Source organism: Dermacentor variabilis, chromosome 8 (assembly GCF_050947875.1).
Source record: "Dermacentor variabilis isolate Ectoservices chromosome 8, ASM5094787v1, whole genome shotgun sequence".
Taxonomy (NCBI): Eukaryota; Metazoa; Arthropoda; class Arachnida; order Ixodida; family Ixodidae; genus Dermacentor; species Dermacentor variabilis.
The window spans coordinates 45,843,574-45,865,907 of record NC_134575.1 but is presented as its reverse complement, the minus strand read 5'-3'; the positions used below and the strand labels follow the sequence as shown (position 1 = coordinate 45,865,907).

General features: G+C 47.7%; 1 protein-coding gene across 1 annotated transcript in view; it reads right to left on the bottom strand.

Moving 5' to 3' along the window:
- Window positions 1-21,779, bottom strand: part of LOC142590196 (protein Tob1-like) — a 30,085-nt gene extending 8,306 nt beyond the window's left edge. Inside the window, exons 1-3 of the mRNA XM_075702102.1 lie at window positions 21,228-21,779; window positions 5,719-5,887; window positions 260-458 (exon numbers count right to left, since the gene is read on the bottom strand). Coding sequence (XP_075558217.1) covers window positions 260-458; window positions 5,719-5,887; window positions 21,228-21,237 — 378 coding nt within the window. The 5' untranslated portion in view covers window positions 21,238-21,779. The remainder of the gene's footprint in view (window positions 1-259; window positions 459-5,718; window positions 5,888-21,227) is intronic.
- Between the last annotated feature and the right edge of the window lie 555 nt (window positions 21,780-22,334).

Sequence of the window (22,334 nt, the reverse complement as noted above, 5' to 3'; positions counted from 1 at the left end):
CTCAAAGAGAATATATATGGATGTTCAAGCCAAATACAACCACTTATGTCCGTAACGACACCGCAGAAGGAAACTTTTTTTTAGTACTATCGACGCGTCTCTGGAAAGCTACACGAAGGTTTTGCAGCGCGGCGGCACAGAGGGCAAGAGCAATGCAGTTCTTGAGGGCCGACCACGTAAACAAACGCTTAGGTTGACCACCGAGCATAGGTTTCCGCCATGCATTCTGAATGCGAAAACTTCGTCGTCCTGCACGCACCTGCGCCGCCCCCTTCTCGCCGATCCGGTAGGAGACCTCGCCGGGATCGATCCAGATGCTGAGGTCGGGGGGCAGGTTCTCCCGGACGTCCCGCAGGTCCACGCCGCTCTCCCGAGCCGCGATTTGGAACACCGGGTCCAGCGGAGGTGACGTCTTCACGCAGCGAAATGCCGAGCCCCGGTATGGCTTCTCCGGATACCTGCCAGTGCAAGCATCGTCAAGACTACCTTTCAACAACAACAAAAATACACGTGCGTAATAGGTTAACTGAGCGGGCACTTCACGAGACACGAGAGAGCTTCAGCAAACCGGAAATCCGGTTCCGGTACGGTGTGCTGCAATACGGCATGCCACTGGTCCTTGCGTTTGAAGACGCGCCAACCAGGGGAGGTATTCTGTAAGAGTCCATCTAGTGTCCATGGCCATTTCGTCTGCTGTTGAAGTTCTGATTGACTGGGCTGGGCTGCAAGTCCGCAGCATCAAGGCGCCACAGCCAATCAGCACTTCAGAAGCAGACGAAATGGACATGTCCACTATGTGGACTCTCAATGAATACCTCCCCAAGCCAATTATAAACTGTCGCGTAGCGAAAAACGGTTGCATCGACTAACTCTGATCACGAGGTACGCTGTGTGAACGGCGTCCTGCTGGCTAGCAGCGAAATACTCTTGTTTAGACAGGCACTGCCGTTTTGCCTGACACCAACCTGCCTAGGGATGGCATCATATCTCTCAAAACTTCGGTAAAGAAATGGAACAGTACAACTGCCTTTGCTCCAGTAAATGCTTGTCCCGCATTTTTCGGAAATTATTCTGGAAGTGTTTCTGGGAGTCTTCACACTCATCGATCCAATGCGGTCTATGCATTGGCAGAAGCATGGCCAATATGTTCAGGGAACCTCAAAGATAAAATTAAATACGGCTTAAGCAACGCGAAAGGTGTTACCATAATTTTGTTCTAGAATGCAGGGTGTGAACGCTATTGACCAAGCCTAAAAGCAGGGTTTGAGTTCTGAGCTTACGCATTTGCACGTCGCTATTCGTTTGTGCACCTCTAACGTAACTGTTGAGCACGGTGTTAAATACCAGTTAAAAAATTACTCCCGGAAAAGAGCGCTGCCACCACCTCCAATTATTCCTATCACAGTAAAAAACATTTCACATACTTAAAGATGCTGGTTTGTTTCCTTACCCTTAATGATATGAAAAAATTGTTCTATACGACACCAATGTCAAACTACATCCGTAATCGGAGAATCCGTAGTTCAAAACTGTATGTCTTATCCAACTGGGGAGCACCTGACAGGAGAGTTTGACAGCTATTGCTAATTGTGCTTATTTCACGCAGGTTTCTCGCGCCTGTCACATCTATTATCATGCTTACTTGCCACAAAAATATTGCCAAAAAAAGAAAGCGCCTTTTGTCACCATCAACGACTTGGTTACTTCTTAACGGTGATAGTGCCCACCATGGAGCAAATTAAGCGCCATTGATACACACGTCAGGGTGCTAGAATCTTAAGTGCGTACAGTATATAAAATGCGAGCGTTAGTCCGAACGCAGGGCTTCTCTTCTTCGCATTAGCGGCGGCGAGGCGCCAATCCTTCGTACGTTGGTCATCCAAGCTTGAGCGGTCTCGTGCGAAATCTCCGCGATGTACGAAGAAAATGTGCCGAGCACTGCACTGCGAACCTAAGCATTATTTAGAAGCCCCGCGCGCCTGAGCTATTTCTCGCTCGATGCCAACGCAGCGAAGGACGACGCCGAGACGGGAACTCTCGTCAGTCAAGGTTGCGACGAAGAAGACAATAAAGCCAAGCAGTCGTCCAGCGCGCGTACAGGGGCGTGCAAGCTGGATGACGTGGCAACAGAACACCGCGGCCGCGCATCGATCGGCCCGCAAGGGCGTCATCGCGGCATGAAAGGCGCAACGTTACCGCACCGTATACGTGGGCTAACGCAAGGCTCATCAGCGCATGAGGAACAATAGAGGCCTTGATTACAGGAGTGGCGGATTGATTGGGCTGTGCGCAGCGACACCTCTTCCTGCGGTTCCCGTCGCCTTCTTGTAGTCTGCCGAACGAATGCAAGCGGCACGCGAAGTGCTGCTGGTGCACCGCGCTTTCGATGCGCTTGACGCTCGTGCGACCCCGTGTCCATCGCCACAGACATCAGTGTGTTCATTCGGGATGGTTGGCGTATCTCGTCAAGCAGCGCAATTTCGTGTAGCGCGACAGAGGACGAAAGGTTCACAAGTACATATCTCTCTCTCTCTCTCTCTCTCTCTCTCTCTCTCTCTCTCTCTCTCTCTCTCTCTCATCCTGTACCTAGTTGACCTAGTGGTTGACGTGGACGTCGGATTTCGTTATTTTCGAAATTGAGCAAGAAGAGACGATCGGAAAAGAAATCCATCCTTACAGGAAGCTTTAACTCGGGTGCTTATATCTAAATACGCGTAAGAGGAGAATTCGTTTTCCTCGGCAACCACTGCACCAAATTTGACGAGGTTTGTTGCACTTAAAAGAACAACTTAGAATCTAGTGATTGTTTGTTGCGAATTTTCGATTTAGCTCCTCAGTGTTTTATTAAAAAATTGGCGAAAATCGAAAGTTTTCAAAAGACGAAACTATCAGGTTTACAACTCTAACTCAGAAACAACAAAGGATAATACAATTCTTCGAATTGCAACTAATAGTACATCTAAAGCGGACAAAATTGATATGCTATACATGAATCTCAAGAATTTTAGTAGTATGGAAATACAGCTTTGAAGAACCTTTGTATACAACGTAACAAATTCACGTAGCGTAAAAAGTGACATATCGAATTTGTCCGCTTTCAATGGTCTAATGGATGCCGTTTACAGAACTGCGATATCTGTTTTTGATGCAGAGTTATGAATTTGTAAACTTCGTTCTTCTATTTCTTTCAAACTTTCGAATTTTTGAAAAAATATTTAACAATATTCAGGACATAAATATAAATTCCGCTTCCAACAGTTACTAGGATTTAACTTTCTCTCTGAAATGCAACAAATTTCATTAAAATTGGTCCAGGGGTTATCTCACAAAAACGTTTTTTGCGTTTTACATGTATTTGAATAGGCCGCGTCGGAGTTGGACCCGAGCTAAAGCTTCCTCGTAACAAGGAGCGGAGTGGCTTCGTGCACGACATTTCAATTACTAATCCATCTCCTTCCTTGGCTGCACTTCTTATTAAGAAAATATTGTCGATCTGTATGAAGCCATTGTATCACACCGCCGACGACAAAAAAGAATGCTTGAGAAGTACCTTTGTATAGCCTTGAAACTGTGCTGCTACCTGAGTTGAAGCATGAACACAAGCATGAACACAAGCCTGAACGCGGCTACCTTTGTCTGGGTGTTTTTAAGCTGAACAGAAGAAAAGCGTTTTACTTGACCCGCGTACACTCAAGTGCTACTGTGCACACGTAACCATGCAATTTCTTCATATAATGGATTTTCAGGTTTGTAAGAGACTAGTTAATTTGGCAATGAGAACTTGCTGTCAAAGGCATTGGGTCGCTCAACTTGCCTTTGAGTCAGGAGGTTAAAGAGACCTTAGGTGGTCTAAATTAATCCCGAGCTTCCGCATTATGGCGTCTCTCACGGCCTTTGTGTTGCTTTGAGGAAAAGCACAAAGCCCGTAATTTAAAGCTCGAGCTTTAGGTCGAGCTGGCAGTGCATGATGTATCGAGTAACTGTCTCAAGTAAGTGTCTATAGTTACTCGAGCAAAACCGATGAGCTGCTGTGTCGTGTTCTGGGCTATCCTGTTTTCGTATTTCAGGATGGCCACTTTATATTATGCCACTCGTTTATTTTTTTTATTTTTTTTGCTCTTCATTGCCACCTTATAGTGTTTAAGCAAGAGAGATTGAACAGGAACGTGGATACCTAAAGCGATCAACAGTGGTACAACAACCGCTGGAGCCAACTTCTTGACGATGGAACTTGTCAACGTCGGTTGTAAAAAACGTTGGCTAAAGTCTGAGAAATGCTTTTTATGGCAGGTGTTACTCACTCCATTGTATCATTATATCAGAGTATTAGCGTTATCATTACATTCTATCACGACATTTGTACTGGCAATGCATCGCACTATTGTTTCAATTGCGCCTTCTATGCGCTTTATTACACCTACGTGCTACTCATTATCTATATTGATGTTGGTACAACTATAGTTAACATCTGTAGTGCGTCTACTGTAAATTTCAGAATTATTTCATTATTCGCCCCTCTCCGCGCGCGTATACCTACGTAAATATCCATGTTGTGAACCCGTATGCAAATGTTAGACGTAATAGTTTTGCGGAAACCCGCAAGAGAAGTAATTAATTAAGGGAAATCATTGAAGCAAATGAAATAAAAATAAAGTAAACTCGCCATAACTACAAATTCGTAAAGACCACGTAATTTTCTTTGAGTTATAAGAAGTTGAAATACGCCCAATGTTCCTACACGAGGGCAAGGAACTAACGTTATATGCGAAGAGAATGTACAGGCGTGGCAAACGTATTGAATGAAAAGCTCGGGTAAGAAGCAACCTTCAGGCATCACTACCAGCTGTGTGCGTAGCGCCGCCGCCGGGCTGTACACCTCTTAGGGAGACGACGTCGTTATCTATACTGAGCGCAAGAAAATCCCGTCTCGAGGTTTTTCTGTTCTTTGTAATAACAAACGCATAGCCTGAAAAAAAAAAAGACATTCGCGATATATCAGACATATAGTCAACGTCGATGCACCACGCTTTTCCGTCTTCCCTTAAGAACTGTTCTGACACAAAAAAAGACAGTACGTGGGTGTGCATAAGCAGGCTTATTTCACGGATCTAACTTGACCAGTCTTAGATGGCCGAATTTACGGATGTTAACTTGCCCAAACCAAGACGACCTCTTCCGTTCCGAACGTTGTTAAAGCCGAGAGACACCTTTTGAAAGTTCGGTTGGTGCGCGGGAAATGGAGCGTGACAAGGGTAGTGGCACCAGTCCCTGCACACTGACGTCTCATTTTTCCAATACAGTGGTTAGTGCGATTCCGAAACTATAGCCCGAGGACCGCCATTTTTGTTACATCAGAAAAAGAAAACGCGCAGAAGCGCGCTTTTGGATGTTGCGCATCGTCTGTTACGCTGCAGCTGTTACGTAGCGCCGAAGGTACGCCCGTTATCTAAGATAGATAAATCACAGGCTCTGCGAAAAAAAAAAGACCTAAAAAATTTTCTCAGCAACTCAAAGTGACAATCCAAAAGTGACTAAATTGCTGAGGTGCTTGCCAATACCAATTTTGAACGTCAGTCTTCAGCTTCAGGTCATGCGCAACGGAGTTGGAGAAATTGGGTTTACTCGCAGGACCCCTGATCCACGCACTTTTGATCACGAGTACACGTTGGAAACGCGTTTCGCGAGGTCACCGCCTTGGTGTCCCGTTTGTCAACGCACCAGTGTCCGCGGAACTTGCGCCTGAGCGCCCGGTCCAGCTCCTCGGCGAACTGGTTGACCCGTCTTCGGGGCAGCTTGTTGTACAGAAAGGAAACGAGGAAGTTGAGCGCCACCTGGATCTCAACCTGCATCCTGCTGGGAGCCGCGCCTGCCTCCGAGGAGTCGGCCACTGCAGAGAAAAAAAAACAATAAGTGGTTTGACGTCGCAAAATAAGCAAGCTAATCGCTTGTGACGTGAAACAGATAAGTTATGACGTCACAAGACCCCCAAATTATCCCGTCACTCGCGGCAAGTTTGTGGACAGGCCCACCGAAGCAAGCATGCCTCAAGGCGCCTGTGATTTCTTGAGCTTATTGTAGGCAACAATTGATAAATTATATTCAATCGTCGATTACGCAGGCGTCACGAATCGCAGTAAGATGCAAATCTGCGCGAATGGAAATCGATGCATTTTTTGGATCAGCGCGAAAAAAAGACGGCAACATAAACAACACGTGTGTTTGTGTGTATGTGTGTGTGTGTGTGTGTGTGTGTGTGTGTGTGTGTGTGTGTTGCCGTAGTTTGGCGCGCTCATACAAATACGCCACTAATTAAGTTGAACATTTTCCTTTACACATTAGCGTACATTAAGTGACCCGCCATTCACTGCCTTTGGGAATGGAGCAGTCATTTTCCAGAGCTCTAGTAACGAACACAACTTTCGAGCTTTCTGGCCTTGAAGCTAACTCTGCACACGGAAGTGCAACGTTAAGCACGTGTGTACAATTTTTTTAGCTACCGAGTAAGGAGATAGAAAGAGGCGATACGTTTGACGGTCAACCTCGAACGCTTCTTTCCGAGAGTGGTAGACGAGTGAGCGTCGTATTTTGTAATCTCTGTTGCCCCCAGGGGTTGCCTTTCTTTGTCCTAAGCAGCCCAGCGGACGGTTTTCAAAACGATCACGTGGCACCGCAACTCTAAGCCACGCGTGCGCGTTGCATATCGTACGACGCTGCTGGCTTCATTACGTCTCGCGCCACGTATACATACAAGTGCCTGAAAGCTTACGCCAAGCACGCCGTTCCGTACACTTCTCTGCTTCAGCCTATTCGCTTCATCGGCCCATTCGGCGGCTTTCACCGCGTTCGGCTTCGAGCCGCGGACAGTACGAAGGCCCGAGTGGCGACAGCACAGCACAGAAGTCGTCCTGCGGATTGCACCCGAACCTGACCAATCCTTCCCAAACCGCATCTTAGCGACGGCACAGCTGGAGGCCCCTTCAAGGTTGACGTGCAAAATTGGTATGGCTAAGTGGGGCATGGTCGACTGTTTGAAAACAGCATTCATATTCACCTGTGCTCTGGCAGGCGAGTAGCAAGTCAGAGAGACATGGGCGTTTCTGTATCAGACCTCCTTCTGAAAATTTTGTTGATCGCCATGAGAACACTGTGCTACGAAAGAGGCAGAGGCTGTTAGCAGAGACTCATTACCTTCTACGCTGTCCATCGTCACGCTTTCCATGACAATGCAGCAAGGCCCAGTGCGAGTTTGGTTCAAATGAACTTGAAGCAAAAGCAAAGCTCAATGATGAGAATTTGACAGTAGTAAGCCAGAATTGTAACCAAAATAAAAACTGCGGTCCCCTCTTGCAGTTTAACTCACGCTTGCGGTCTAACACTGACATGTGTTGACGTCGCCACGGCATATGGCTGAATTCCTCTGGAGCAATGACGCGCAGCCGATATGTCGCCACTTTTTTTTTTTTCAGCACAGCTCTGAGGCGCCCGTTCCTGCCTCGGCGTTGTCCCTCGTAACCGAGCGAACGCAGAGCGCATTGGGAGGTGAAAGACGCCGATAGCAAAGAGAGCGCGAGGAGGATAGCGGAGGAGGAGGGTATGGCGAAAGCGTGAGAAGAAAAGTGTAGTGCCGCGCAAGACGGGCTATGCGGCGACGATAGCTCCGAGATGGCGCCAGAGTAGTGCGCGTCGTCTGTATGGAAACAAAGCACTGCATGAACGGAGGTCTGTCTGCGGCGACTGCTGTGTATGGCGACCACGCGTCACCCTCTGGTGATCTCCCGATTAGCGAGGCAGCCGCACAAGACAGAATGTCCGCGCAAGCCAATATATTGCGAAATAAAAACACGTACAGAGATGCGCTCAAATTTCGCATTAGGGAGTATCGTAATCGTCGGTGATTTTTTGTTTTTGTTTAATCCAACCCATTCGCCGGGTCCTCTGACCGCGCCCCTGATAAAGAGAATAGCGTTTCGGATATAATGAGGGACGAACATACCTATAAGGAAAGGCTGACCTCGGATACACAGATACGTGCCCGGGACAAACAGACACGAAATCGCAGAACAGTCACTCATTAAGTCACCACTCTGGAATTCCGCACTAGAACCCATCCAGCCCACGCAAAGCATCATGTCCTTTGAGCTTTAGGATTCATTTTCATGCTCCCACGATAATGATGATTATGGTGATGACAATCTGGAGAAGAAAGCTTATGACCGAGTAAGAATCCTGAGCAAATGTTGGAAGAGGGCTAACGAAAGCGACCTCAACGGAGAGCTCGATCCTACTCCAGCGCTGCAAACATGGACGTGCCTATGACATGTGATGCACGCTCTTCACTCGCTACTTCCTTCTTGTGAGCATAACGCCATAGCTACGCCGAACTTTCCGCCAATGCCCTACGTGTAACGAAAGCCTTGGAGCTGTCGGCGTTGCCAACCTTTCATGTTTTCCTCACGCCTCCTTTCGCATTCAAAAGCAAAGTGATCTTTTGTTTTTTCACGTCACCGCACCTTGAAATCGCGAAACGCGTTCTGCATGCCGCGAATGCTACAGAACGATATCCTTCGCAGTGGTTCCCCTTGCATTCCTTCATGCGGTGCCGCGGTATAAGAATTCTCGCGAAAATTGTTACCTCCTGTATGTACATCTACCAGACCTTGAGGCTGAGCGAAAAAAAAAAGAAGATAGCATTGCTGCCACCGCCCCTTAGCATTCATAGGGAGCCTTCAATAGCGCGTTCCCTTCTTTCGAGGCATACGATCGGCGTGTTTGTAAACAAAGATATATAGGTCTATTAGAGGAAGAGCACAGACAAGGCGAGCGCCTCTCTGTCCGTCTCTGTCAGTTTGCAACCCTAATGGCATTGTCTCCCCAACTAGGCAAACGAGATCAAGTAACAGCTGCGAAGCGGCGTAAAGTTACATCGTCGCCATCATCACCGTCATAATCAACATCAGCCTACGTTTCGTCTCTATTTCACGGACTGCTTAATCTGCATGCATATTTCCTAATCTCGTCACACCTCCTAAATCTCGGCGGTCCTCGACTGCGCCTTTCTCCTCTCGGCGAACATTCTGCTTACTGTAATACTTAAGTAACTAAATTACCTGTTCTGCCCGGCTCCGCTTCTTCCTGTTGAATCTCAACTATATTGTCGGCTACACCTGTCTCTTCTTGTTTTGCTCAATGCTGCTCCTGCTTGTTATAGCTGACGACGTACAGCTCAATGTACCGGCAAAAAAAAAAAAATACACCGCACGCACGCACGCACGTAAACACGCACAAACGTCCGTACGCGTGCAGGCATATGCGTGTATGCGATGAGGTTGTCCTTCTCCTTCGCTTTCGCTGTCCGCCGCATCGAATACAAACGTCGCAGCAATTCGCAAACAAAACGACGGTATGCCCGAAGGTATTCGCCAACGCTGATTCTAGAGTATACTCTATAATTCGCAAGGAGTGTATAGACTCCTTGCTAATTCTTCCGAATGTAGGGGAACATTAGATTCAAAGATAATGGCCGAGATAAATATTTTCACAAACACACAAACAAGTTGTATTGGATGATTACGGCAGCTTCGATTGGGGAGCCTTTCTCACCACGCATTTACGGTCGTCCGTATTGTATTCTTGTTAAGTGCACGCAGACAGTCTCGTGCACTTGTTCCCGTTATTGTTCGCCTTTGTTATGGCCTACTATTTGGATTTTAACCCCTGCCACACGTCTTTGAGCCTATGAGGTGGGTGCGTGTAAATAATTGTGCCACAACCACGTGCGTGCAATTCACGCAGCCGGTCAGATTATGCTTGTCCGCATAATACGAAGTGGCAACCACATGGAGCGTATTTCACGCGTATTTCTGGCGCGCAAGCGCCCCGCGTCCGCCCGACCTCTTTATACACTCTGCGACGATCGCACTGTAATCCCCACCAAAACGTGCTCCATTTAGTTAGCGCTGGACCCAGATACCGCGTAGAGCGTGCACGTTTACTTCTCTTATAATTTTTTTTCTCTGCATATGCTGCCAGCTGCTCGTTCATTTTAACGGTGCTCCTTTCCACGGAAAGGTGCATACGTGCGCTAGTTGGCGACTTATCGCGGCAAAGAAAAACAGAGCGATAACAGGAGACAGTGCTGTGTCCTGTGTAAGTTGTCTCTTCGTCAATAGCATTGTTGCTATTTGTTTGCTTGTTATTTCTCTGCTGGGAGGGGACTTTTCTTTTGTCACATATTTTAGTATTGCACTGATGTGTTCTTATACTAATCCCATATAATGTACCACGGCAGTTGCAGGCACAAAAAAACAAATAAATGTAAATGAAAGCCTAAAAAGTGCGCGTCGATAAATTTACGCGCCGACGCAGGGCGACGCCGTGATACGCTCCATGTGGTTATCCGCTACAGCGCGCGCATCCGGAAATCCTAGCCTGCCGGTCTACAGAAGCGCCACCACATCTTCGTGACGTCACACTTCGCACTTCCGGCGCACGTTTAGTGCAACCACTATTCTTATGTGTTGCCCGGTGGGATCGTTGCATATAATTACAAAATGCGAAACGATGTGAACTAATGCGGCGCGAACGCCAGCATCTGTATGCGGCCAAATCGAGTTTGACACTGGCCGGGACAGCGCGCGCTCTGGCAGCTTGTTTCGCAATCTACAGCCCGCCTGCCGTTCTCTACGCCCTGCACGAGAAGTACGTCGCGCGTCGAAATGCAAAACTCCAGCGTCCCCCCTTTGCTTTGGCGCCTTCGTCGTTCGCATTTTAAAAATAATAAATTATGGGGTTTTACGTGCCAAAACCACTTTCTGATTATGAGGCACACCGTAGTGGAGGACTCCGGAAATTTCGACCACCTGGGGTTCTTTAACGTGCACCTAAATCTAAGTACACGGGTGTTTTCGCATTTCGCCCCCATCGAAATGCAGCCGCCGTGGCCGGGATTCGATCCCGCGACCTCGTGCTCAGCAGCCTAACACCATAGCCACTGAGGTTCGCATATTCAGCTCGCTTCTCGTCCAATGTTACGCCTTCTGTGGGACCAAGGTGCTATAGAACAGGCCTATTTTTATATGGCCTACGCACTACATACAGAGGGAGGAAAAAAAATAAAAGTGAATAATAAAAGGCAGGTTTTGAACTGGCAGAACCTGTCGCTTGGCCGAAAAGGCTGTTTTATATTCTATTGCATAAGCTGCCTTGTATCCTTGGTAATCCTTGGGTAGCAAACCAGAGTTTTATCCGGTTAACCTCCCTGCCTTTCCCATCCCGTTTATCTCGCTCTCTCTCTGGTGCACAGAAAGTAAGCTTTTGTGCAAAGTTTTGATAGGCGAAAGTTTCACATTCCAGGGCTCCTGAACTGTGAAAAAAAAAACCGCTAGCACTTTAAACAGCGAGAGTGCATGCAAAACGTGAAAAAGCTGCTGTGCAATTTGTGAGAACCTGATGCCGAGAGCCACTGAACCAGGTCGTGTGACAAGGTCCACCTACAAAAATTACTGCAATTTTCCACTTCGACACGCAAAATTTGATTCATTTCATGCGGATCAGTTAAACCTAACTTGGTCGAACTGAATGAACACCTCTCAAAGCCAACACACTTTTTTTTTTTGTTGCAGGAAGTGCGAAGTGCACCAGCCTAAAAGCTGCAGCCGTAAGCTTTACATCATTCTTACGACGCAAGAAGCGGAGTTTAAACTAAGTTTTCAATGGGCGGAATTAATGGACGGCTGAAGGGGCCAGGTGTTTTATACAGATCGTCTAAATAAAATTTTGTAAGGCTACCGGTGCTGCAGACCGGTCGGAGTTAAAAGAGCAACCAAAGGCAAAAAAGCGCGCTCCCCGATTTCGCGGCGACGCTTCAAACGCGCCGAAGCGCGCGTGCGACAGGGCGCGTTCCTTTTGCTGACGTCACCAGAATAGCGGTGAGCGGTGGGCGCGCTGATTGGAACAATGTTGACAGTACACAGTGCGCAGGCAGCGGAGAGCGGCGGCTCAGGCTCTGTGCGGCCTGACCTCCATGCGACCTTGTTCCACAGCGAGCCCCGCATCGATTTGCCCTAGTTTTCGGGAGGGGAACCGCCATTCGGCCGCACAGAAAGAGAGAAGGAAGAACACCCTTCTCGGCCCTGTTCCTTTTTTTTTTCTCCTCTGCGCATCAATCGCGCCCTTCGTCTTCTTCATCCTCATCTTCCTCTCGTTCCCCTCTTTCCCACCTGTCCCTGTTTTACTCTCTCATTATCTCTCTCTCTCTGCTGGGCAGCTCGCAGCGGCCCCTATCGGCCACGGCGTGCTTCCGCCCACGCGTCGTCTGCTGCCGCCCTTTTCTTTTGCTGCGCGGCGCTCCCCCCGTTGTGCCGTCTGCTACTATGCGGTTTCGTCTGCTCGCGTGGGGCTACGTGTCGCCTGCTGTTAGCCGGCCTCTTATTGGGACTCTGGCAGCGGCTCTGTGATTGAATCCAGCTGCGCGAGCTGCCAGCAGCCGCGCTCGAGAGCTGAATTCCGACGGTGCTATATAACCGAACTCCACGTGTGTAATAACAAACGGTGCCCATCATTTATTTCGACGTGGTAACCGTAAAAGAAAAAGAACTCTTTTTACTGCAAGGTGAGACGGCACCTATTCCGTGTATATTATGACGTTACAACTATGTGGCCGAAATAAAGATGAGTGAGATGGAGTTGTGAGCCAATAAAGAACAGCGAAAAGGGACAGGCATGTTGCACCGTGAAATACCGGCTTTCTGTGTAATGAGGCTAAGAACTGCATTCGGAGTATTTCTAGCGTTGCCACTGAAGTAGTTCAGATCCCACACTCGCCTCAGAAATAGCAAAAAGCCAATATGCAAAGCCCTCCAAGAATCGTAAACCGTCTTTCACGTCCTCCAAAAGTAATATGGCTAACAGACTTGGGAACGGTTACGGTAAATCCTTGGTGTGGTACAAATTTTACTCGCTTTCTACATTTTCGCCTATATTTCTGTCTACGGAGATCAAAGCGAAAACTACGGACGAGGCTCCACAGGAAAAAAACAAAAAAAAAAACAAAATGCCTTAATTACACGCTAAATACGCACGAGAACATACGGCATCATACATCGCGATGCCATACGGAAAGGCTTCTTCCTGCGTGCGCGTCAAAAGGACCACGTTCAAGGTGCGCGACAGAGCTAACTTTCTCGTTGAACCTCGTCGTGAATTTTATTTTGCTTTTCCGACTTTTCCGGCCGCGTTTTATGGCGTCCCCAATGTCCCGACTCTAAAGCAGCTGTCCCGTTTCCTCCTCTCACTAAGATTATTCGTTACTTTCGCGTGAAAAACTCCGCGCAAATAATTCGCATTTTCTCTTCCTTTCATTTATCTTCTTATTTCTTATTTTTTTGCACCATTAAACTTGATTTTTATTTTCTTCCCCGCAGCGGGTGACGTCATCTTCGTTAACAAGAAACGTCCGTGTGTCGAGAGCGAAAAAAACTCGTATCGCGTTTCCTGACAGACGAGACACGTTGCCGTCAGGCTGCGAGAACTGGCGAGAACACGCGCCCATGAAAGGCGCCATCTTGAGTCGGTGCGCGAACACCACGCTTATTTTTTGCGAAGAAGTCGTAGCGCAATCGTAAAACTAGTACTCTGGGTCGTATTCGCACGCACAAGGATGCTTTCTTACCCCCGAAAAGACTCTGACACCGTGTGCCGTACATACGTGAACATGTAACTGCGTCTTGTCTTAATACAACTTGGTATAACGACTTTGTGCAGGTGACTTAGTATAAATACTAAGCCACCTGCACCATCAGAGCAACTTGTTCACGATGTTTTCGCAGTCTCTATAAGCATACGACTTCTCTATTTTGCACACAACGCGGTATTGTATCTACGGCAGTAAGCGTCTGTTGTAGTGCGCTCTGTAATAGACACGAAAACGAAAAGAAGAACAGAAAAATAAAGAAAACAAATGACGTCACCTCTCTAGAGAATAACGGGAAGTGGAAACCAGCCCCTCGTACATGGCAATGGCGCCTAGCGAGCGCTTCAAAATTAAATAGTTTTTACTTTGGAATGCTCCTATTGGGAAATAGGTAGTGGTTTGTGGCAACGTCATCTGAACGTAGTCACTGGCAGTGGCCTCACTACGTAGTATTGAAAAAATGCACTGTGCTAGCCTGTTATATTAAGGGACTTTAGTGAAATAAACGAAGGTAAAAAAAATTGACGTGGGCTACATGTAACGCAAACCTGGTTATTAATTTTATTGAAACGACACTTATTAAAATCTATTGCATTAGTTATCGCAATTCTGTCCCATCAGCTGGATTACTCGAACAGGCGGACTACACTTCATCAAGACTCGTGATGTCCAATTTGATTTGAACCAGTGCACTTCATGCAGCGTCCAATCGCAGCATATGCGTACAACTTGGGGGCGTTAATTCCTATTAATTATTAAAATTATTGCCGACACCTCTCTGTACCAACACCGATGACTTTCTTTTCTTTCTGATATTTGAAGGTGTAAGTGTGCCTTCACTTACGTCAACACAAGGCTGGAGCACTACAGATTGATTGATTGATTGATTGATTGATTGATTGATTGATTGATTGATTGATTGATTGATTGATTGATTGATTGATTGATTGATTGATTGATTGATTGATTGATTGATTGGTTGATTGTGTTTTGATGTTTCTGCGTTGGCGCAGTGGCGCGGGATCATTTCTCCTTTTTCTACCATCTGGTCTAACTGAAAATAAAGCCAAATTTCAAAAACCTGCGCTTTTCGCATATAAGCTTTTTTTCTTTTGCACCCCTCTTCCATCACAGTTCTGACGCCTCTCCGTAGGCGGGGCACGAACCCACAACCTCGCAAGCGCTGAGCAGCGAACGGCTGGCTACCTTTGCCGCTGACACGCGTCAGTGCAAGGCAAGATAGCCAACTCTGCGTACTCTGAGAACGCACACGGCGAGGCTAAATGAGATATGGGTGGGGTCACGATTAGCAGAAAACAAAATATCACAAAAAAATAATAAAGAAACCAAGCAGGCACAATAAGCCTGCGTTGCGCGTTTGAAAGAGCAGAGCAGGCTGCGAACAGCTGTCTTCTCCGAGGCCGGCCGCTTATTTCTCTAAGAAGCCCTGCAACGCACCTCGCTCCCCCTCCCCACCACCGCTACCACCCTCGCCCCTGCCCAGCTGTTTCTCCCCTTCCCCTCTCCTCTCGTCATCTCAAGCTCGTTCGATCGCGTCTGCTGTCTCGCAATGTATATATATCCCTGACATTCAGTTGCATCTGGACAGAATGGTTACGGAAGGCAACAAAAAGTCGGACAGGATGACAAAGGAAATTTTGTTATAACTTTTGCAAAGGGTGCGCCCTCGGAAGTAATCACCGAGACAGTCTGCAGGAAATGTGTAAACGTTTTTCTTTGAAGACTGCATAGGCCCTCTCGAAGAAGGCCATAGGCTAACAGTTTTACCTTTTTGACAAGAAATATCGGTAGTCTGTCTCACAACCGCTAAGCGTTCGGAATAGAGACGGATTTGTTAGTAGCTTTCATGGGTCACAGTAACAATAACATTTTTTATTAATGATATTGGTATCCATGTCTCCATTGGCAAAACTGTTTGACAAGTTACATCTAGAAGCATGAGGACAGCCTGCAGAATTTATCTTCAGCCTAGAAGAAACAGTGCTTTGCCCGACAATCTACAGCCTGACAAGACCCAATTGGCCCTGCACTACGGTGAGAACATGGGATGATCGGCCGGTACACATAATCAAGCGCCGGCTTGGAACATATCACGTAGCTATACACAAGGAATTTTGCACTCTTAGACACTCGTGACGTCACGCTGACGAACCGACGATGCACCAAGTCAAATGGGGACAGTGACGTGAGCCACGCGGAAATGTTCACCGCGTCCACGCTTTCGGCTCGCAGCTCCTTGGCAGTTATAGAGCTCGGGCCGTACACTCATTTCACACACTCATGACGAGGCGCCATCTCCTCCCCCATTGGCTGCGCCGTCACGTGCCCGATGACGCAGGCACTAGACCACGCCTTCAGTCAGGCAGATGTCTGCGGCGTGACGTGTTCAATGACGCGCGCACTAGGCCACGCCTTTAGTCAACCTGGACCGTGGAGCTGCCATGGCGTAGGGGGAAGCGCGGATCGTCTCGCAACCCGGAGGTCCGGGTTCGATTCCCACCAAAGACCGAAATCTACGAAATTTTCTTTTCGAAGGCATCAACTTACTTCGTTTTACAGCAACCTCCTTGAGAAATTTCACGTCAATCCGGTCATTTTGTTAGCGTGTTCTTACTGTTTGTGCCGTCGGCCATTTTCGGTACCATCGGTCGGTCACGCCGCCGACTGCGACGCCGTATTTTCGCGTGATGGGACGTATATTGTTTTCGCATTAAAAAAAAAACAACGAAGTCCAAGTTTTCGGGGACATTCCCTACGGTGATGTCAATGCCACGATCTTATACTCTTCCGCCACTTAATTTAATCGGTCGGTGGAAAGTCCACCTAAGTCGTCATTCCGTGGTCTATTTATTCTCAAGAGACAGGCTACGAACTCAAGACCTCGCACGCTTTCTTGAGCAGTCTGTGGACTCTGAAAACAACTTTCTACGTCTGTTGACCCGCGAGTAGGTAGACGGATAGGAGATGCATTAACGACTTATTCGTATGACAGTCGATGCGAATTGTCCAAAATGGCTAAAGTATGCTAAAGAGACGTCGATGACAAAGCAGCCTACGACTGAAAGAAATGCATTTACTGATTTAATTTTGGCTTGACTAAGGTGCAAGAGCTGTTATATAAAATCCAACATTAGCGTCGCCGAGCCTTTTAACTATGTGGCGACGTGAGTAACGTGGCTAAGCTTCATAAAGGATCACTTATACAGGCTGTGAAAAAAAAAAGAACTCTTAAAACTTTGTTCTGCAGCATCACAGTTATCCTGCGAAACTTATGAGCTCATGCATCTCCTTGAGCAACCCGTATAGACTCTGCTAGTAACCTTTCCCGAAACGAAGTATATCGTCAAAGAGAAGCCTAAACATCTTTCTATGACGTAGTTTCAGTGTACAGCCGAAATAAGTAACGTAGGTCTAGAAGATGTCCGAAAGACCACAAAGTTGTCAACGAAGAGTCTACAGACTGGTCTGGTCTATCTTATTTTACTTTTTTTTTACGTTGGAGCAGCAGCTGTCGTTAAACAGACAAAGGACGAGCACATTTGCGTATAACAGCAGGGTCCTTCTCACGTGCCCTCCTGACAACAGCAACTACGCTGTCTTTTGTTGTTGTTGTTTTTCGAAAGCTGCGTTCGCCGGGGTGGGTTTACAGGGACGTGTTGAAGACCTTCTTGCGGGACACCCGACACGGAGCCGTTGTGGACCGCCGACGCCGTGGCAGAGGGCGTTTTATTTTTCTCGCGTATTTATAGCAGCCCAGGCTGCCGCGTAGCGGCTCGGTCGACAGGACGCCGGGAAAAGAGGCCCCGGGGTGCAGGCGATCGCTCGCGTTCGGAGCGTTAACACACGTGACACGTTCCCGCGAAGTCGAGCCCCGCGGTCTCACTCGGGCGACCTTCGCGGTCGTCAGCGAGCTCCGATCCCTCGCTCGATTAGGGGCTGCCGAACACCTGCGGCCAGTGGCGTAGCTAGGTCGTCTGGCACCCGGGGCCCATAGGTCTTCTGTCACCCCCCTCCCCGGGTGTAGCCGGCAGAAAGAGGGGTGTCTTCAGACGTATATGACACCCCTGCCCCCCCCCTCTACTGGCCCCTTGCACCCGGGGCCCACGGCCCCCCGGCCCCCCCTGTTGCTACGCCACTGCCTGCGGCTGCGTTGAGGCCCAAGGGCAGCTCGATGGAACGTTGTCCCAGGTCGGGTGAGAGCTCTGAAAGCTATGGCTTAAGAGAGAAGCAGACCTCCGACGAATGTTTAAAAAAAAAAAGTGACAGCATGTCGGTTATATCAACGTCTGTTCCGATGCGTCGCGGCGCCATTTTTTTTACCTTGGTTGATGACCTGTAAATGCGTCAGCGGTGATGGGGATAGTGACGCACCAACAGCCTAAAGATATCTCCAGGACATGCTAAGTTTTCTCAGTAAGTGTTCTTTCTTTACATATTGTCGAGGGGAGTTTGCAGCTGTCGTTTCGTGTAAGCTCACGTGTTTGTGCCGATTTATTGGTGACGCTGCCAAGTCAGTGACGTCACTAAAGTGCCCTATCGTGCACATCGTTTCCTTTACAAAACAGAAAGCATGGTTGTTTGGCCAAGTACGAATTTGGGCACAGCCCTGGTAACAATGGCAACAATGAAGACCACAACCAAATATAAAGTGTGAAGAGAAAATAAGAAACGTGAGAACTGCAACTAAGTGTAAGAAAAATCATGATAATAGGCAAAAATGACGGACAACAGTTGGCCTTCGAAGTAGTGCGTCGTTGAACGTATGGCGATTGATTGAGAATTTCGGGAGCGATATGAGAAGCGCGAACTGCCTTTAGGCTTCCCCTTCCGTCTCCAGACATTGTATCCTCCGGCTGAAGAATCACATGTATATTGTCTGTCCATATATATACATGGAGAGTCAATCCAAAACTTTGAATTATTCAGATAGTGACGTAAGCCTAAGCAACCCCTCTCCTTTCCTTCTTTTTTCTTTCGTTTTGGCTTTCGAATGTTCCAATACCAAAGTATGCGCTACACTTTGCACCATTGTGAAGCCTCAGTGAGCCCCACAATTCGCAAACACGTCTAAAAAAGATAAGAACCGAATCAGCGCATGTCACGGCGCTTCGCGTATTCGCTCGGTTCCTCAATTCACGCCGTCACATGACCTAAGCAATCAACAAAGTTCATTCAGTCTCTTGATTCTCGGAGAAGAACATATCGATAGAGAGAGAGGTAAACATTTATTTCGCTCTAGGTCAGGAGTCTTATCGATAGAGATTACACTGGATTCTTCATTCGTGTTAGTTTATTTATTCTTTCGTTCTTCAATGTTTTACAACATATTGGGCGAATGAACAATGTCTTTACCTAGCCTGAATGGAAGTTTGACGATTATTAGGTCAGTATGCTAAGAAAAAGATCACATAAGCTGTCTCTCAAGTTTCACGTGTTTGCTTGGTTCTCTAAAGTTGCAGATGGGTGCTCCACCAGCACACCTTGACCAATCAAGCCACAATTAAACGAGTCCGATTTGCAGGCGATTGTTTTCAAGACAAAGAGAACTCGTGTTTTGTTTTCATTTGTCTTGTTTGGTTAAGATAAGCTGCTCCAACGCCACTTTTTTATCAGCTCTCGGCCACTCTCTCGATTGACAAAGCGGAATCTTGAGAAAGATATATAAGAGATGGAGAAGATAAAGCGCGACTAGCGCCTCCCATTTCATTTTTTGTCGTTTGCTCTCCAGTTGAAAACTAAAGCCTCCAGGAACACGCTAAATTTTCTGTCAAACCATAATAAATGTATTTCTGTTTGCCGACAAGCTTCTATAAAGACCAAGATAAAATTAGCACAATACAGATAAGTTGCAACACCGTTTGAGTTCTAATTGTTCGTTTTTAATGATCCAAAACATAGACAGGAGGAGCCCGTGATGTGCTTTTTATCAATCCTCTATCAAAGTATCCCTGTAATCGGATGAGAATCTCAGGAGGCAAATATACAGTAAAAAGCGCGAGACAAAGATAAGAGTGAGAGAGACAAGATAAAGTACCATCTACGCTTTTTTTGTTTATATGTTTCTTTCTCGAACGTCCCTAAACAAAAGTCGCAAGAGCAAGTTGTTAAAGTATTTGCTCGCTCACGAGCATACGGAGGCACAGAAGTAAGGATGACATGGATAAGATAAGATAAGCTGCTGTCCTGGTTATTTCCCTTTCTCCATTATTTGCTTCTTTCTCCAACATTCCGAAACACACTCTCCAAGGGTACAATATTGAAGCATCTGCTCGCACGCGAACATCCCGAAGCACAAAGATAAGAAAATAGTGAGATAGAGAAGATAAAGTGCTCTCCTAGCTCACTTCCCTCCTTTATGCGGGGGCTTTCTTTTATTTCTTGAACCTTCCAGAACGAAAGATGTAACAGCAAAATATTATTCTATTTACATGCACACAATCATATGGAGACGCAGAGATAAGATAAGAACGAGATGAGTAAGATAAGGCGCTATCCTATCTAGCCCTCTTCCTTCACATGTTTGCTTCTTTGTCGAACGCTCCTAAAACACAGGCAGCAGAGAGCGCACTATCGAAGTGTCTACTCGCGTACGAGAATCCCGAGAGAAAGATAAGGGCGAGAGGGATAAGACGAAGGCGTCGTATCCTACTTCGCTCCCCTCCCCTGTTTGCTCGCTTTATTTTAGGACGTTCCAAACACAGGCAGAACTGCAGCATCGGCGCCCACCGCGCTCTGTTTTTGTCCCGGCAACTGCCATTGGAGGAACGTCAAGATCGATAGCTCTATATGTGGTCGAGGATTGGAGCCAGCGAGCCGAGATAGCAAAGAGATGAAGTATAAAGGAGCGCCGTCCAGCCCGCGTCTCTCCATTTTCAAGGTCCCCTCCCAACAGGGGACTATTTAACGAAATAACTAGGGAAAAAGAACGTGAAGCCCCTCCAACTCGATCATGGCAGAACAAGTGCTTCGAGTGTTAACAGCTGTAAGCAGTTGATCCCTAATGTAACCCTTTTCTTTTTTGTTGCTCATGTCCTGCAGGTTTGATGGTAGGCTCAGTGAAGAAAGGTACTATCGTTGGCCTACTGTACGAATATCACTCGGCGATAAGAGCTGTGAGCTACGTCATCAGTTGGCCACGACACCAACGATGGTTAAAGTCCCCCTGATGCGTTGTTCTCCGCGGACTTCCCCGAGAGTCCCAAATAAAAACGGTAAGCCTAATCCTCACGCAGCCTGGCACCCAACGTAATCTGTCAGTGGCACGGTAAAACCGATAACCTGAAGCGGGAAAAACTATTCAAGGTCACCGCATTACCCCCCCCCCCCCCTCCGAAACGCCGATATGGAGCGAGTTGCGAGGAGGTTCGAGCGAGCAAGGGTAGCGAAGGAGGGAAAGAGGGGTTGGTTATTGTTGTCACGACAGGATTGTTTACAAACACCGATAACGAACGAGCGCTGCCGAGATAAACGACGTGCAAATTTTTTATCAAAAAATAAAGGAAGAGCACCGACTCACCGGAATGCATCCAGAGACGAAGTGTGTCACAGGAGTCCGGCGACAGCGGCTAGCTTGCCTAGAGGTCGCAGGAAACACAGCTGGCAGTCGGCGGCGGCGGCGGCGATGAGACGCAATTCGCTTGCTTGGCCGTTGAGCAGAGACAGAAGACAAGGCGGTTGAAGAACCCGACTAGCGTTATATAGATATATAAACTGGCTTACACGAGTAGACAAATGAACCGACGTCTTCTCTTCGCGGGCGCACCGTAAATAGAGCCAGACGAAGGGGGTACAAAAGAGAACGGTAACAGAGTTTCTTACGGGGAAGAATACAAACACGAACTGGCGTGGCAGCGAAACACCGGTGGCAAAAAAATGAAAGCACGGCGGAACGTCGTCGCCGGAGTACAAAAAGAGAGGTCTGGGCAGCAGCGGAGACTGTTGTGTGTTCCTTCGAGTGGGCTTTTTTGGCGAACGAGTCCCAGCTCCTAACGGATGGCGCCAGCTAGCTGCGCGCTAGCTCGCACCGGCGGGGAGCCGTTGAGCCCGGCGCTGAATCGCGCGGAGCCGCGGGCCAGGGCTTTATACGGTGCGAGATCGTCTGCTCCGAAACGTATCCCTCCGCGCGAGAGCGCGCGCGTGCGCGCGCGCTGGGATATAGTTCGCGCTTGTTTTTTTTAAAAAACGGGACTAATTCGTCATTTACTGCAAAGGCGTAGGCGCTGTGGCCGAGGTAAATTGCGAAGAACTCTTCTTGGCACCGTGACGATGGCTTGAGCGCGTAATGAGAACGGGTTAAATATGCTACGTGGGCAAGAAGGCGAGGAAAATGGAAGTTTACGGAAACAGAAAAGGTCGGCTTTAGCGAAGGCGTAGCAAAATACACCGCTGAGCCCTGAACCGAGCTCAGGAATGACCGCAGTTATTTTTCAACAGTTGAAGAATTCGCCAAAAGCAGCCGCACCACGTAAAATGGATACACAGCTGGAGATTTTTAAAAAATTCTATCGTCTGCTCGCGTGTTTCTCAAGGCGAGAATCGTCTGCTATAGTGTGTATTCCTACGCGCGAGCAAGCAAATAGTTCGCGCTTGTTTATCGCACTTTGTTTGTCGTCTGCCCGCGTCT